Below are 16,649 nucleotides of genomic sequence, written 5' to 3'. Positions count from 1 at the left end.
CTGCAGTTCCCTTGCTCATTGTTTCCACCGCCATCATAAGAATACGAGAACTTCTTCCTATAGAGGAATACGTTCTGTGGCAAGTAAAGGCTTGAAGGGAAAAAATCAGGGTGACAACCACAAACCTTTGAGTAAGAATTTTGATTCTTCCTCCATGATAAAAGTGGCTAATGTTTACTCCTAATAAAAATGACCCCACCATAAACCAGAAAGACAGTTCACTGGCTCCTGCTCTCCATGGCCAGGACCCGCTGACCTCTCCTGGAAAATCAAGTACTTCCGGCGTGCGTCACCTCCACCCCGCGGAAGGCACCAACCCCGTCACTACCCTGCCCTGCCCCATTCTGAAGTACTTACTGCCTTTGTATAAACGACAGCTGTAACTATTTCAGGGAATACCAAAAAAGTCCACAGATGTGTAGTACTCATGACCAAGAAAAAAGACCCCAGTCTACAGAAGCAAGACCAAGCAGAGAACACGTTTTTTTATTCCATAAACCCTATCTCTCTCCATTTAGACTCGGTTTGTTGCAACGTAACTCTACTTCTTGCCATTAGCAACTTTTGAAGAAGGCTGATTTTAAAACACCAACTTATTGAAAAGAGAACTATCTCACGTACCGTTGCTTTCACAGGCAACCCACCTCCGCAGTTAACAGATCTAAACCACCACAGAGGGTGCTTTTTTACGGTTTCACAGAACAGATATTACTATTTAAAGCATTTGCTCAACTAGAGATTATAAAAACTATGTACGCTTGCTATGACGTAAACTTACCCTTCCAGAGAATGTTCTCAGATAAGCCTTCAGTAAAAAGTGTTGTTGTTGTTGACTTGGAGGTTATGAGAGCATTTCGTTTCTCCACAGGTTCTATACCCCACGTTGCAAAACAAAACATCTAACTTAAGCTTAACCACAGAAAAGTATAATATTTTTATAAATTTATCTTTTTACTTATAAAACCCTAAGAGAATATTAACCCTGTGAATAATATTGTAGTTCCTTCTTAATCTCAAAGATGCCACTGATGTGTTAATTCACTGTTTTTCGGTTTCAAAAAGCTCCAATTTAAATATGCTCTTTGTCAAACCAACATCATATGTCTGCCTCATGCTGACTCACACTAAAGAGATTTTTACTGAAAGGCAATCATTAGTGTTATCAGAAAGAAGGTGAAGGTGGAAATTTTCCTCCTGACGCTTGTCTTGCTTCAGGTGTGTAGAGACACTGGAGATGGAAAGCTGCTGTTCTGTGGTCTGGACACGGATTTTCGTAACTGACAGTCACCTGCCCAAGTGGCGAGCATAGAGCTGTGATGAGCGACTGTCAACAGGTTCAACAACCCTCTTACTGGAAAGAGTAATTCAAGATGTGTGTCCAAGGAGTGACTGTTCATATGCACGCAGACAGTATTCAGAAGAAAACACAGTTATTTTTCTGGAGGAGAAACCTCAGCTCTTAGTTATTCACCATTCCCAATCCCCATGATGGCCCTATCTCGGCCACCTGGAGACGAATGAACACTGGACAGAAAACATTAACTGATACATGCTTGCATATTTAGTAAATGGTATCAAAAGAAAGGCAGTTTTACACTTAAAAATCCATCCTCTATTCAATTATATTGCTAAGTCTGGTACCAATAACAAAATGTTCTACTCAAAATAGTAAAGCAAAAACTAAAGTTTACACTGGTGCTTGTGAAACCAATAATGAAGCAATAAAATCTCTAAGAGTTATTTAGCTATACCACATTTTTACAAAATGCAAAATGCAGAACTAGCTATAAACTGGCAGAGCCAAAAGAAAAGAACAATTTAGAAAAGGAAAAGACAAATCAGTATAAAGCTCCCTTGAAATGTAATTCCACGATAAGAGTGAGTTTCTTAAAGACAATCAATAATTCATAAAGTGAATTCAGGTCTGAGAAACAGTCACCTAACTCTCTATTCCAGGCAAATGAAAATTTGATGTTTATGCCAAATGACTCCCAAGATCCACCACATACAGAGGCCACAGCAGAAGGCAAGACAGCTCAAAGGTGTCGAGAGGACAGGAGGTCTAGATGGGCTAAAACAATAGAGACGTGATTGCAAAGGACTTTTTTTTTTTATTGTCATTGTGATGAATGTGAGACAAAATCATTTCAAAATAATACAGCCAAGGAAAGGAAGTGGGAGGAAAGGGGCTGGAAGAGGGAGTGATTTGGCCCTTCTTTTGCTGAGGTTTCCAAACATGACCCTGCACACGGGCACCTGTTAAAAAGACAAATACTTTCACGGGCCTTTATAATTTTCTCACATAACCTAAGTGTAAAACTAATGAAACAGAAACTGCCTAACTTGTTGAGGGACACCGATCAGGGCCTGGCACTGCATTCCCCACGTGAGGCCTCCAACCCCTGGTTTAGTCGGGCAAGGAAGACACGGACCGTGACGATGATGACCCTAGCAGACGTTTTACTGGGCACCCCTGCGAAGCATGTTTCGTATTTTCCACAGTGCAACACCCCAATAACCCCAGGAGGTACCCACTACCTTGTCCTAGAATGGGACGTGAAGGGAAGTCTCAGCAAACATCGCGAGAGCAGTGGTGTCGGAAGGCGTCGGCCAGGAGCACCAGGCCTTCTCAGCACGACACGGGGCCCCCAACAGGAGCAACCTCCTGGACAGTAACAGCACCAGGGGAGGCACTCCACGGTTCAGAGTGCTGGGAAAGCGGAAGCAAGCCCGCACGGCGTCCCAAGCCTCCACTACACTTGCGTGCAGTACGAGCCTCTATGTCTGACACACAAAGGCGCTAACATGTGTGCCGACAGGGAGCACAGCTGCAAGGGACTCGTGCTCATGGGGCAGGCACTGGACAGCATGACACGGGGACAGGCCATGGCCAGACCCCAGCGCGCCACACCTCACAAAAGGCAAGGGCAGGAGCGAGGAGCGGAGGTTACCTGCACAAAGAGGTAGATCAAGAGGCAGCACAACGCTTTAAAGGGGTTCTCGACCGCCTGCAGCTCTTCTCTCGAGGAGGAAAGGTCGAAACAGCCTAGGAGGGCATCCAAGCGCCGGCCTTGTATTCCTGGCTCTTGGTTCAGCCACAGTAATTTCAAATTAGGTGTTCCCCCTGGTTAAAAAAAAAAAAAAGTCCATTTACCATTATTCTTTGTACCAGCAAGTTATAACATGCTTCTTATAGAAATACAATAAAAGAATAAAAGACACTAACCTCTTCTCTTTCTGACACCCTTGAGCTTTAAGGTGTAAAGGACTAGAAAGTAAACATGAACAAACCTACCTGGTTAAAAGAAACAGACCCTCAAAGGCCAGTATATATGTACTTCATTGAGAACATTCTTTTTTTTTAAGGACTATGTTTTGAGGGAAACTAGGGCTTTTTTCCTACCTCTGCTGCATCCTGCCATTGTTAAGAATGCTTTTCAGAGTATGTTTAAAAGGTCCTGTCTCTGAGTGTGGGAAAGAACACAGCCACAGTGGAATGCTGGTGCAAAGACCACCAACCTACCCTGTTAGCTTGCTCTCTTATTCCCCTAGACCAGCAGTTTTTAAACTTCAGTGTAAAAAGAATCCACAGCAGAGACTATAAAAAATGCATTTTCCTGGGTTCTGCATGCAGAAAGCCTGCTTTACCAGGTATGATGCCCAGGAGTCTGCACTGCACAACCTAGAGGCTTGGATGCAGGGCAACTCTGGGCCCCATGCTTTGGACAGCATGTCCCTAAAACTGTCAAACAAAAGAAATTCCTAAAATGTAATTCCTAGTGTTTCATTTCTATGTTTTATATATACATTTAAATTATTAAAGTTAAAAAAAACAAAAAACAACCCTTCCTCATTTCCTTAAATCACAACACATGGCCCCGGGAGTCTGGAGGAAAAGTGGGGGTCCTGCCGGCAGCCGCACACACAGGCCAGTCCTGGGACAAGCCAGGTCCCACTACAGGCAGCAGCTGTGATTTCTGCAGGGTCAAGAAGCTACAACACCACGCCTCAAGAGCCAGGATGGCAGAGGTCCGAATGTCCCACATGTCTACTATGGAAACAGAACCCAGTAACCAAATGGTATCGGAATTAAAGGACTCAAAGAAGCAGCTCTCCTCTTTTTCCCTTTTTTTTCCCATTTCTCACGGTATCATTTAATATTCTTGACCATGTATCTCCCACCACTGAAAGTGAAACAACACAGCAAAAGTCACTTGCATTTCTGAAACGGCTGAAGTGTTTCCTCCATCAAAAAATTTTTTCATTATTTATTTTGGAGAGGAAAAAAAAATCATTTTTCTCTTGAAAGAAAGAAAATAGTGACGACAACTGGCAAAAAACAAATCTATGGCACCAGTTAATAAGATGGAGATATCATTCCAAGATCTTCACAAGGGTCAGCCATGACTTCTTAGAAACACATCTTTTCAGAAAAATCATCATCTTGTAGGGTCAGCAAACTGTAGCCCATGGGCCGAATCCAGCTCACTGCCTGTTTCTGTAGGCCTATAAACTAAGAATGGTTTTCACATGTTTAAATGACTGAAAAAAAAATCACAAGAAAAACAGTATTTCACAATGTGAGAAAAGTATGTGAAATGCCAGTTTCAACTAAATGAAGTGTCAGCACAATGGCACCTGCTCATTTGTGTGCTGTCTGTGGCCCCCCGCGCGGTCCAAGTGCAGGGCTGGGCCGCCGCAGCAGAGATCACGGTGCCCCAAAGCCTAAAATACAGACGGCTGCCAAGCCCTGACTGAAGGTGAGTGATGAATGTCCCATTATCACAGTTATTTCAAATACACTCAAGTAGTTGACAGTTTTCCTAACTCTAAAAGTCATGCATTGTAAAAAAACTAAGGAAAAAAAGGCATAAGAAAATGAAAACATTTATAACCCCACCACCCACATATAGCCATATTTTAAAATATAGCTTCTAGTCCTCTTTCAACGCATATACAACATCTATGCACACAGCTGAGAGGCCAAGTCCCCATTAGAGTGTGTGGGGATGGACAGTGGAAAGACTGTACCTTGCATTTCATTTGCTTACACAGAAGAGTTTAATACAAAAAGAATGAGATTCATGAGATCTACTGAGAGTCAAGTACGGTGGCAGCAACAAACATGAGATATCCTGAACCAACAGGGACCTGCTGGTGGCCATCACTCCCAGCCTTGGTATCACCTGGGAATTTGCTAGAATTGCAAATTCTTGGAGCGCCTGGGTGGCTCAGTCGTTGGACATCCGACTCTAGGGTTTCAGCCCAGGTTGTGATTTCATGGGGTGTGGGACTGAGCCCTGCACTGAGCCCCACGTTGGGCTCCGTGCTCAGCGGGGGCATCTAGCTGAATGTTCTCTCCCTCTACCCCTCCCCCGTTTGTGCTCATTTGTGTGCACTCTCTCTAAAATAATTAAATAAATCTTAGAAAAAGAAAAAAGAATCGCAAATTCTCAGGCCGCACCCCAGGCCTACTAATCGAACTCCAGGGGTCAGGGAGCAGCAATCTGTTGTAACACGCTCTCCAGGTGGTTCGGACACAGGCAGAGTTTGAATACCACTCAATATTCTTCCACAAAACAGCTAAGAAATCATCTACACAGACAAGAAAAGAATAACTCGCCAATAATAAATTGGTTCTTGAGGGCTAATGATAAAATAGATTACAGAAAACCACCGGTTTGAAAAACCACATCCTCAAAAATCTCTAATTTAATCAGAGAATTTTAATCCTAAATTCAATCAATAATTTATTTAGTCAAGAACTCAGTACTGAGCAACCGTATTACCAGAGGAGACATGACACGTCTGCAGCCTTCTCCAGAAACTGAGAACTTCTGCCTTCAATACAAGACAACATATTCTGGGGTTGCTGTCATTTTCTGTCACACGTAGTACTTGCGAGGCTGCACAGAGACCCTCTGACGATCCTACATAATGGCCTTAATTATAAGGATGGTTCTCTTCCTAAGTACCGTCCACAGAGATTTACTTCTCACTTGATAGATTTCATCATCTTAAGCCAGAAGGTGTGAATTTCTTTGAAGGATCATTTAGATTAGTTCTCTTCCACTGGTAAACTCACTCTAGACAAAGTGGTTTTTATTTTTTATTTTTTTAAGATTTTATTTATTTATGTGACAGAGAGAGACACAGTGAGAGAGGGAACACAAGCAGGGGGAGTGGGAGAGGGAGAAGCAGGCTTCCCTCAGAGCAGGGAGCCCAATGCGGGGCTCGATCCCAGGACCCTTGGATCATGACCTGAGCCAAAGGCAGACACTTAACGACTGAGCCACCCAGGTACCCCTAGATGAAGTGGTTTTCAAATGTGGTGTTAATGACCCAGGAGGGCTGAGCCTACCTAACACCAAGGACACCATTAGTAATTTCAGTTTAAAAGAAACCTATTTTGGGGCGCCTGGGTGGCTCAGTCGGTTAAGCGTCTGCCTTCAGCTCAGGTCATGATCCCAGGGTCTTGGGATCGAGTCCCACTTTGGGCTCCCTGCTCAGCAGGGAGTCTGTGTCTCCCTCTCCCCCTCCCGGCTTGTGCTCTGTCTGTGAAATCTTAAAGAAATCTTTAAGAAAAATTAAAAATAAAGAAAAGAAACCTATTTTGATCAGAATTGGAAGGCAGATCAGCTCAGAGCTTCTCCCTCCACCACACACACACACACACACACACACACACCTTGCTCCTGGGGATAAATAAGACTGTGCCAGAAAGGATGGCCCCTATACTTCCCCCAGAGCTCCAGGGGCAGCTGAGATGTTTCAAAGAGCCACAGACCTAAACAATCAATCTCATCTCTAGGTCACCAACTAGCATCACATCTAAAACACATCAGCTTCAAGAACCTAATTACATAACTTGGTAAAAGATTTTGTGTGAACAGATGGACAGGAAAGCCTAGGATCCTTCTGGGGGACCTGAGCCCACAGATGGAGGAGCAGAGGGGCAGGGAAGGAAGTCACTTCTGTGAATGACAACTTCGAAGACCTTCTCAAGAGATACCTGGAGGATCCATCCCTGGCAGAGGGTTGCTGAATGCACCTCATGAGTAACAAAGCAATAAAGTAATGTTTCTGTTTGTGTTTTTGCAGCAATAAACAGAAGTGAGTGAATAAAGACCATAGCAATTCTGTATGCTTTTTATATGGAAGTACATATTTCAGTAGTTGGGTTTTAGAGTTATCTGATGATTATTTCCCTTGCACACTGCTGGGGTAAGAAAAACCATACACCTGTCTGGCTTGTGTCCATTGTCAGGACGTGACTGGTGAAGAGTTCTCGAAATTAACGTGCATATATCTCATGTCTCAAGTTTACCTGTGAAAGCTTTAGTTCATAAGTTTGATTTAAATGAATATTTTACTTAGCATTCTCTTGTTTAGTAGCGCATTCCTGGCCAAAAGAAAACAAAATTAAAAACCCTGACAACTCCACGCTTGCAAAGTGAATCTTCACTCTGGCTGGGTAAACTTCAAGAGCCTATTTATAATAAGAAAAAAAAAAATTTCATTCAGGTATAAACAGAATAGAATGCACTGGAATCTCGATATATTAAGCTCTAAGTGTACAGGGGTGAAATGTCTCCTTTCGTGCTTGCAAAATGACAGTTATGCCACTCCTACCTAATGCAGTCAAGATACAGTGAATGTGGCTCTAAAAAGTGAAACTCAACAGTTGGCTTGTGACTCAAATGTGTATTTGTAACACAGTTATTTGAAAACTCTTCCGATTATTTTTACAAATGGAAAGAAAACCGGCTTTGAGGTTTTGAAGCCATTTCTCCTGACCCATGACGTCAGGTGGGTGGGTCAGGAGGCGGCAGTCACATCATCGTCTCGTCACCACGTGTGCGTTCGTGCGCCTGGGCAGCAGTTGGGGACCTGGATTTACCACCCACAGAAGCCGCTAGGATCCGACAAGACTTTCTAGACCTGTACACATCTGCACACAAGACTGTCGAGAGCACACAGAAGAGGGCTCTACCACAAGAGCCCCAGCAAATGAGGGCCTGGGTCAAACATGGCACCCTCTTTTCAGGAAAGGTATCCCTTCGTCTCACTTCAGGCTGTAAGACAGTCTTCTAAGAAGACCTGCAAGACTTTGGTGAGTCAAACACCCTCATAAAGCTGAGAAATACTACATTTACAGACTGATTCATATGGCTAATTAGCTGTCCTAGGTCTCTGAAGAGGGTATGCTTATGATGACAAAAAAACGGACACTGAGGAGAGGAAAAACCACTTCTGTTCCATCTGAAGAAGAATCTCCAACTCTGGGGGAGAAGACGCTATTCCAAATGCCTGCCTGTGGTTTGGTCCAAGACTCACTCCACAACAGGCAGAGCACCAGTAAGTGAGGAAGGAGGAAGAAAGGGGCTATATGTGTGCTGAGAGCAAATAAGCACGTATGTGCACAACTCGAGGGCCCTTCAAGCGCTGTGCCTGGGGAAAGGAAGCTCAATTTTAAGGTACACCCTTCCTGCATCGTCAAAAACATCACATCTCAGGATACTGGTGAGGTGAGAGATGTAACAGTACCCATGTAACACAGATGAGACACATGAACACAGCTTACAGCTCACATGTGTGCACATCTGAATGTGTGTCTATAAGCTGCGTGCACACGCACAGATGGGAACACAGAGGGGACAGGGATGTGATAAAATTCGCCAGTAATGGAAGTTTACTTTTCTGCTCCTTGCCCGGTCAATTTTAATTCCTTCTCCCTCCTAATTTTTAGGTAATCTCTGTAATTTTTCTGCTCCCCTGCAATTTTTCTGCTCCCCTGCGTTTCCTTTCCATTTTGTGATAAAATATCTGTGATTTCTGTTTCTACATTCTACTATTTAAGAAAGCAATCTAAATCACATGTGCTGTTAGAAGAAAGCCTTTTTAAAAAAGAACACTCTGGCCACTCTGTCAGGAGACTCACTGAAAACACACCATTTACGAAATCAACCTGCTTGAAACTCTCTCAGGAGAACAAGAAAATCAGACTTGTGTCCTGAGATGACGTCCCTTCTACTGACAAGACTGCTGGCCTCCCCTGGGAACAACGGATCCCATGATGCAACAAGGGCCTTTCGCAGCCGGGCCGAGGCACCTGCGTGCATCAGGTTTCCTGAGACAGGTGTACGGACGGCAGGCGTCAGAGGACGCCACGGTTTTCAACACACGCTGCCTGAGCAATGGAAAATGCCCGTGACACAAACGGGATGGTCTGTCTCCATTGTAGTTGAAAAACCATCTGGCATTTTTCCTCATGGATACAGACAAGTATTTAAATATTAAAATCTTGTCATTTTCATATCCTTATTAACATAAACACAAACAAAGAGTCATTCATGCAAATTATCGGCACCAAAAGCTCAGGATCCCACTCGAGTTTTCTGGCGATGGAAGCCCTGCATGCAAGCTCTTCTGGAGCCCGGCCCTGACGTGCAGCCACACCTAGAGAACTTCTGTGGGTCTGGTAGTGCGAAGGAGGAGGCTTGCTTAAGCCCCAGAAGTAGTCTCTGTGATCACGATATGGCTGCCAGAGTTTAGGAAAACATTTCAAGGAGTGGCCTTTAAAACTAACTCATAATATGATGATGAAGAGCCAAATGGTCTCTTTAATTCAAACCATGAAGAAAACTATAATAATCCCTCTTCATATTATTTTTGGAAAGATACAATAAGATGGAAATCACATATATAATAAAACATTTCTGACAAATTATTTTGGCTATCCTTTAAAAATATCTCTTGCTGTATAAACAGATGTTAATTCAGCTTCATTTTTTTTTGATAAATACCTTTTTAGGTTTGAATATATCACTGGCTGAGAGAATAAGGAAATATTCCCTATAGTAACTTTCCTCACCTTCTCTCCCAATAGAATTCCATTTTTAAGAAAATTATTTTGCAGTGCTCACACCCTTATTTGGTAAACTGCAGACTTGCATGATGGGAACAACAGTGGCATGAGAGAATTTAACGCATACAAAAATGGAATATCAAAGTTTTAGAAGAATATTTGTCCTCTGAAACAATGGCAAGGAACACTAAAAATACACCCTTACCACCCTCATCTTTAACCTGCCTTTATGTACAACACCACCCCCCACTCAAATTCTTGACTTTTTTCAGATACTAAGAACTCGCAGGAACAAAGGACTTCAGCTAATTTTTAGGTGAACTTTGTTTTTTGTTCCCTCCCCTTATAGGTTTTAAGGTAACACTCACGAGGAAAAACCTTATTTTTCCAGCTGAAATAACTTTCCTTTATCTTCCCTTTCCAGTTCATTAAAACATACTCTCAGTAGTAGGAAGGAGAACTGACTCAAGCAGTATATCAAGAATCCAACCCTGCTGATTTGGCAGATATTTACTGAGCGAAGCCCAGGCACTGGGCCCTGGGGTCAGGTGGCAGTGGGCTTGGGCCCACAGCCGTACTCCTCTTGGCATGCCTTGCTCTCCCCTGATGTAGACCTTGAACAGGAGCCCAGGCGGAGTGAGGCAGAGCAGAAAGCAGACTGGCCCGGGGTCCACCTGTGGAACAAAGGCCCATTCCTCTGCTGTTTCAGAATGTTAATGGACAGGTACACTCCTTGTGGGCTCAGGGTTGACACGAAAATTGGTGTATGTGCAGTTCTGAAAAAGTATGTTCCCACAATGGATCCATTACTGGACTTGCATCATATGGTGAACAAATGAGTGATTTATTTAAACCCAAACCATCTGTACCTGGAATGTTCATCTGCAGAGGCCTGACGAGGTCCGGGTGCCTCAGTGGGTTCCCAGAGTACACAAACCACTCCTTGACAGTGGGGCAGGTGCTGGTGACATCTGGGTAAAGACAGCAGGATCAATAGATGCGCAGGACCACCAACGCTCATCACCAGGCTAACACGGTGACAGACCCAGCTCCACGGGGGGCCAATTTCAAGCTGGTGAATACAGATGAGTTCTCACATCCAAGGCACTAAGAGGGACCTCAGGCATCCAACAGTCCAATCCCTATCCTCTGATCTCACTTCAACAAGAGCAATAACCTCTGGGATGGGGAAGATGGCAGCATAACCCGGGTCAGTAAACAATAATGGGGGGCAGAGATCACCACCTAGATGGTTCCTACAACGTCCTTCCTCCTGGGCTCTCACACTGCTCCACACAACATTTAGGGAAAACTGGGAGTAGGACAGTCCTTTCCAGTCTTTAATTCACTGTTTTGTGTAACTATCAAGACTATTATTACATTAGACAATTCAAAAAGCTAGTAGGAATAATCTAGAACAAAGGCATTTCTGTATGTTGGATTGTTAATTGCTATTAAAAATTCAGTTTCTCTTCCATTCTAGCTACTCAGTGAGCAAAGGTGGAAGGTGGCTTTCCTACTCAGCACGCTCACCTAGCTTGGGGTCACCAGGCTGCTGTCTCTCCAGCACCCAAACCTCCTGCCTCCCCTCCCCCAGGGCACTCAAGACCACCCCCAGGCCCTTTGCGACCTGGCTCCCTACCCGACATGGGCCCAGCCCTGCTTAGACCATCTTCAGATTCACCCCATCCAAGGCATTTTCCACATAAATACGAGCTTTTGGGTTTTTGCTGTCTTACAATGAAAATCTGACCAGGCTGCTGGTCCTAACTTAAGAGCCTGCAACAGCAGCCCACCGTGCCAGCGTCAGAGTGCAGACCTGGGAGCACGCCGAGCTCCCCCGCTCCCACCCCACTGCACGCTGCTTGCCCCAGCACCCTCTCCTAGACCCACACACAGTGACTGCAGGGCCCCTGAGTCTCGCCTCGCCAGTCCCCAGGATGTGCGCTGTTGGGCTGGGTCCCCAGGGAACTGGGCTCTGGCTCCCATCCCGCTCCTCGGCTGGAGTACCTCGCCTCCTCCAACCCACCACGCCTCTTCTCACCTCCTCGGTCCAGACCCCCTTCCCTGCGCGCACTCCAGGCCCGCCTCCCTCCGTGCCCGGGCTCCCATGCTGTCCACTGCAGCACCGCACACGCCCACCCACTCCCCTCACCGCCCGCCCGCCTGAGTTCCTGATACCGAACTGAGACCTTCATAGTCTCAGTCCCTAGCATGAGGCCCAGGGCAGACACCTGTTAACTCCAAGTTTAATGAACACATTCAGCTTCACCTAAATTTCACACACAAAAAAAGAAAAAAAACAGAAAATTCTGAGAAGTATTCTCATAGTTGTTAAAAACCACCACCACCACCACCACTCTCTATGTAATCCTCTTGGCCTAGGTATTCATTACACTGAACAACAGTCAACTGGGTGAATGGTTTCTCAAGTTGCTGTTTCTGAAAGGAGAGCATTCTCTCCTGCCCAAAGACCAACCTCACTAGGTTCGGTATCTCACGGATGAGAGCTCTCCACCAGTCGGCCAGCTGCCTCCTTAGGAAATCACTGACACATTTACAAAACCGCATTTTATACCATCTTTCAACTGAAACTGTTCTAAACCTCTACACCCTGGGGCCTGGGGTTGACTTCTCAGAGCTTTAGTTCTGAATAATGTTAAGAAGAAGGCACTACGACCATTTATTAGACAATACCGGGTAGATTTCCTACGAAGACCTAGAGCAGTCAGTTTTTGGACAAATATCCCAAAGGCAATGCCACGCACTACTCAGTTATTCAACTACAACCTAGAAAGAAAGAGCTGCCCACTGAGACCAGCTCACCAGGATCCACAAACCCCGCTTCTGCGCAAGGGACACACCGGGCTGAAGCCTAGCACGGACACCAACTTCCCCCTTCTCCAAAATTTACATCAGCACAGATAGCGAATTCCTTCTTTTCTCCATAATTTAGACCAGTGAGGGTTAAGTCCATATTAACTACAGTTTCTCCTAATTAACAAAAGAACAAAAGCTTTTGCTTTTAAGGTGACTCATTTAATTCCAATGAGTTTCAAGGACCACACAACACAGTCACAGAACAAGAGTGCACCTGCTGCTTAAAATGCAGTACCTAAGAGCTACGGACCAACAGAGGCTTGAATATGAAAACCTGTAATTTTTATCACATGAGAAATCAACTAACTAGCCAGAGGATGAAAGGTAAAACAAACCTGCTGACTGGAATTTTTACTCCCTAAATGGAATTTTATCTGAACTTATGGGAAAGGATGCAGGAAATGACAGAGATATGAAAGATGAGTATTTTCTCGGAGGTGCAGGGGCAGGTAAAGGTGCTAGGTCAATATGCAGGGTCTGCAGGTTCTCTGGCACTCTGCCCTCCCCCTTGTGAGCTGCTGGGCAACAGGGGCACCCTCGGTGTGCCCTCACTTCCTTCCTCTGCCACAGGAGGGTAAAAGGGCAGTGCACAGTGGCTAGAAAACATGTGAACATTTACAAAGAATAAGTTTCATAGTCTGGATAATGACTTTTCCAAATCCAAATATTCAGATGGCAGCATTTTCACTTTTAATCCAAATTACCACTCCTACAGACACAAACTTCCCAGTCCTTCAAAACCCAGAGCTAGCTGCAAAGTGTTACCTGAGATCCTCTTAAAATAAACAGATATTGCTGAAAAATCCTAGAGTTTGGCCTATTCTCTGGGGTACCACATAATTTCAGAAGTTTTTCTATAAAACTCCTTAAAGAAAACAGAGGCAATAAACTCTTGGACATTGGTCTGAGCAATATTGTTTTTGGATTTATCTCCTGAGGCAACAAAAGCAAAGGCAAAAGAAGCAAAAATAAACTATTGGGACGTCATTGAACTAAAAAGCTTCTGCCCGGGGCACCTGGGTGGCTCTGTTGGTCAAAGCTCCTGCCTTCAGCTCAGGTCATGATCCTGGGGTCCCAGGATCGAGCCCCACATTAGGCTCCCTGCTCAGCAAGGAGTCTGCTTCTCCCTCTGCCCCTCCCCCCGCTCTCTCTCGCTCTTGCTCTCTCTCTCAAATAAATAAATGAATAAAGCTTTAAATAAATAAACAAAAAGCTTCTGCCCAGTGAAGGAAATCATCAAAAAACCAAAAGGTAACCTAGTGAATGGAAGAAGATATTTGCAAATGACATATCCAATAAGGGATTAGTATCCAAAATATATAAAGAACTTTTACAACTCAACACCAAAAAAACCAAGCAATCTGATTAAAAAATGGGCACAGGACCTGAACAGACATTTCTCCAAAGAAGACACCCAGATGGCCAACAGACACTGAAGATGCTCAACATCACTCATCATCAGGGACATGCAAATCAAAACCACAGTGAGATACCACCTCACACCTGTCAGAATGGCTAAAATTAACAACACACAAAACAACAGCTGTTGGGAGGATATGGAGAAAGGGGGACCCTCGTGCACTGCTGGTGGGAATGCAAGCTGGTGCAGCCACCATGGAAAACAGCATGGAGGTTCCTCACAAAATTAAAAATAGAACGACCACATGAACATTTCTGGGCATTTACCTGAAGAAAACGAAAACACAAATTTGAAAAGATATATGCACCCCTATGTTTGGTGCAGCATAATTTACAACAGCCAAGATATGGAAACAGCCCAAGTATCCATCGACTGATAGATGGATAAAGAGCTGACACACACACACACACAGGAATATCAGTCAGCCATAAAAAAGAATGAAATTTTGCAACAACATGGATGGACCTCGAGGGTCTTACGCTAAGTGAAATAAGCCAGACAAATACCATATATTTTCACTTACATGCGGAATCTAAAAAACAAAACAAATGAACAAACAGAAACATACTCATAAATACAAAGAAGAAAGTGCTGGTTGCCAGAGACAAGGAGGGTGGGACAATGGATGAAAATAGGGGAAGGCGGGGTGCCTGGGTGGCTCAGTCGTTAAGCGTCTGCCTTCGGCTCAGGTCATGGTCCCAGGGTCCTGGAATCCAGCCCCGCGTTGGGCTCCCTGCTCCGCGGGAAGCCTGCTTCTCCCTCTCCCGCCCCCCCTTCTTGTGTTCCCTCTCTGGCTGTCTCTCTGTCAAATAAATAAAATCTTTAAAAAAAAAAAAAAGAAAAAGAAAATAGGGGAAGGGGATTAAGAGGTACCGACTTCCAGTCATAAAATAACCAAGGCATGGAGATAAAAGTACAGCGTAGGGAATGTAGTCAATAATACTGGAGTACATTTGTATGGTGACAGATGGCAACCATACTTAATATGCTGAGTGTTTTGTAATTTATACAAATGTCGAATCATCATGTTGTACACCCGAAATGAATACTGTATGTCAACTATACTCCAATTAAAAATTAAAATAGGGCGCCTGGGTGGCTCAGTTGGTTAAGCGACTGCCTTCGGCTCAGGTCACAATCCTGGAGTCCTGGGATCGAGTCCCGCATCGGGCTCCCTGCTCAGCTGGGAGTCTATTTCTCCTTCTCCCGCCCCCCACTCTTGTGCGCACTCTCTCTCTCTCTCAAATAAATAAAATCTTAAAAAAAAAAAATTAAAAATAAAACTGCCTAAATAGGAAAAACAAAATTTCAAAGGTTTTAACCTAGCATGCACTTGGAAACTATAGCAGAAATGTTTACAACAATTTGGTTCGTCTGAATTAGAATGAAATAATCTTAAATGCCTAAAAATCAAGAAAAAGAAAAGAGGAAAATGGAGTTTGGCAATTCCTAAAAGAAAAGGCTGATTTTCTCAAACTTTCAAGATGCTAGGCTTTACGTTCAAAGGAGTAAGGAACTTGAGAAAAGTTCTTTGCTAGTTTAACTCCCTTCAAGCTGTAACATTTTATATGGAAAACGGAAAAATGACCTAATCAAACTTGGTCTTCTGCTATTCCCAAAGGATGGACACACTGATCCACTCTGTACAATCTTCTATATGTAACGAAGACATGTTCCCGGGAGCAAAGTTGGGAAACTGTGCACACCTGCAGCCCCTCCCCCAAGAAAACTCCACCTAGCTCACGCTGACCACTCTCGCTTGTCCTGGAGGGGCTGGCAGGATCTGTGGGCGCGCACTCAGAGCATGCAAGGGGAGAGTGAGGAGTCGTCAATTACAACCGCTCAGTTGCTGGGATTTTTAAGTTTAATAAACCATCCCTCAGGCTTTTAAGGAAAAATATTTGTCCTTATGGCTCTGTAAGATTTTCATATGGCTGGTTTAATCTGTATTTACATGTGGCGTTAGTCCTGAAAAAAATTAAAAAACTCCTCACACGTATGTTTTTCTATGGGTGTATCTAGGATTTTAATGTGCTGATGGCCTGCAGGCACTCTGTGAAGGCGCCACACAACTGGACTGCAACGCACGCAATCACAAGACCACCAGTCTCATCCAGCTGTGTGAGGTTCCCAGAATGTCACTGAGGGAACAGGCAGGCGGGATGGCAGGACAAGAGCACAACCTGGCCCAGCTGCGGACGGCCGCCTGTGAGCACCGGCTCTTCCCCAGCCCTGCTGACTGCACCGACATAAAGGAGGAGAGCAGGATAAACTTCGGCATCTTCCCAGCTTTCTTCTATTCCCTAAAATGTACCAGGCTTCACAGTGACACAGTGAGCTAAGACTTTCATGAGGAGACAGAGTTAGGATCTGAAGTAAAGGAAGAACTGCTGCGAAGGCAAGGTGGGCTGAGGGGGGATGACGGAGGGATTCTCCCCTCATTGGGCCGTGACACCACCCAGCCATCGAAACAGCACACAT

General features: G+C 44.5%; 1 protein-coding gene across 1 annotated transcript in view; it reads right to left on the bottom strand.

Moving 5' to 3' along the window:
• LOC118001821 (constitutive coactivator of peroxisome proliferator-activated receptor gamma-like) overlaps positions 1 to 16,649 on the bottom strand; it is a 92,605-nt gene that overhangs the window by 53,779 nt on the left and 22,177 nt on the right. The window contains 2 exon segments of the mRNA XM_034991963.1: positions 2,952 to 3,124; positions 10,738 to 10,839. Coding sequence (XP_034847854.1) covers positions 2,952 to 3,124; positions 10,738 to 10,839 — 275 coding nt within the window.

The sequence above is a fragment of the Mirounga leonina genome, unplaced genomic scaffold (genome assembly GCF_011800145.1).
Source record: "Mirounga leonina isolate KUSES-001 unplaced genomic scaffold, KU_Mleo_1.0 Mir_54, whole genome shotgun sequence".
NCBI classification, from domain to species: Eukaryota; Metazoa; Chordata; class Mammalia; order Carnivora; family Phocidae; genus Mirounga; species Mirounga leonina.
The sequence above is the reverse complement of the archived record's forward strand: the minus strand, read 5'-3'. Positions and strand labels throughout refer to the sequence as shown.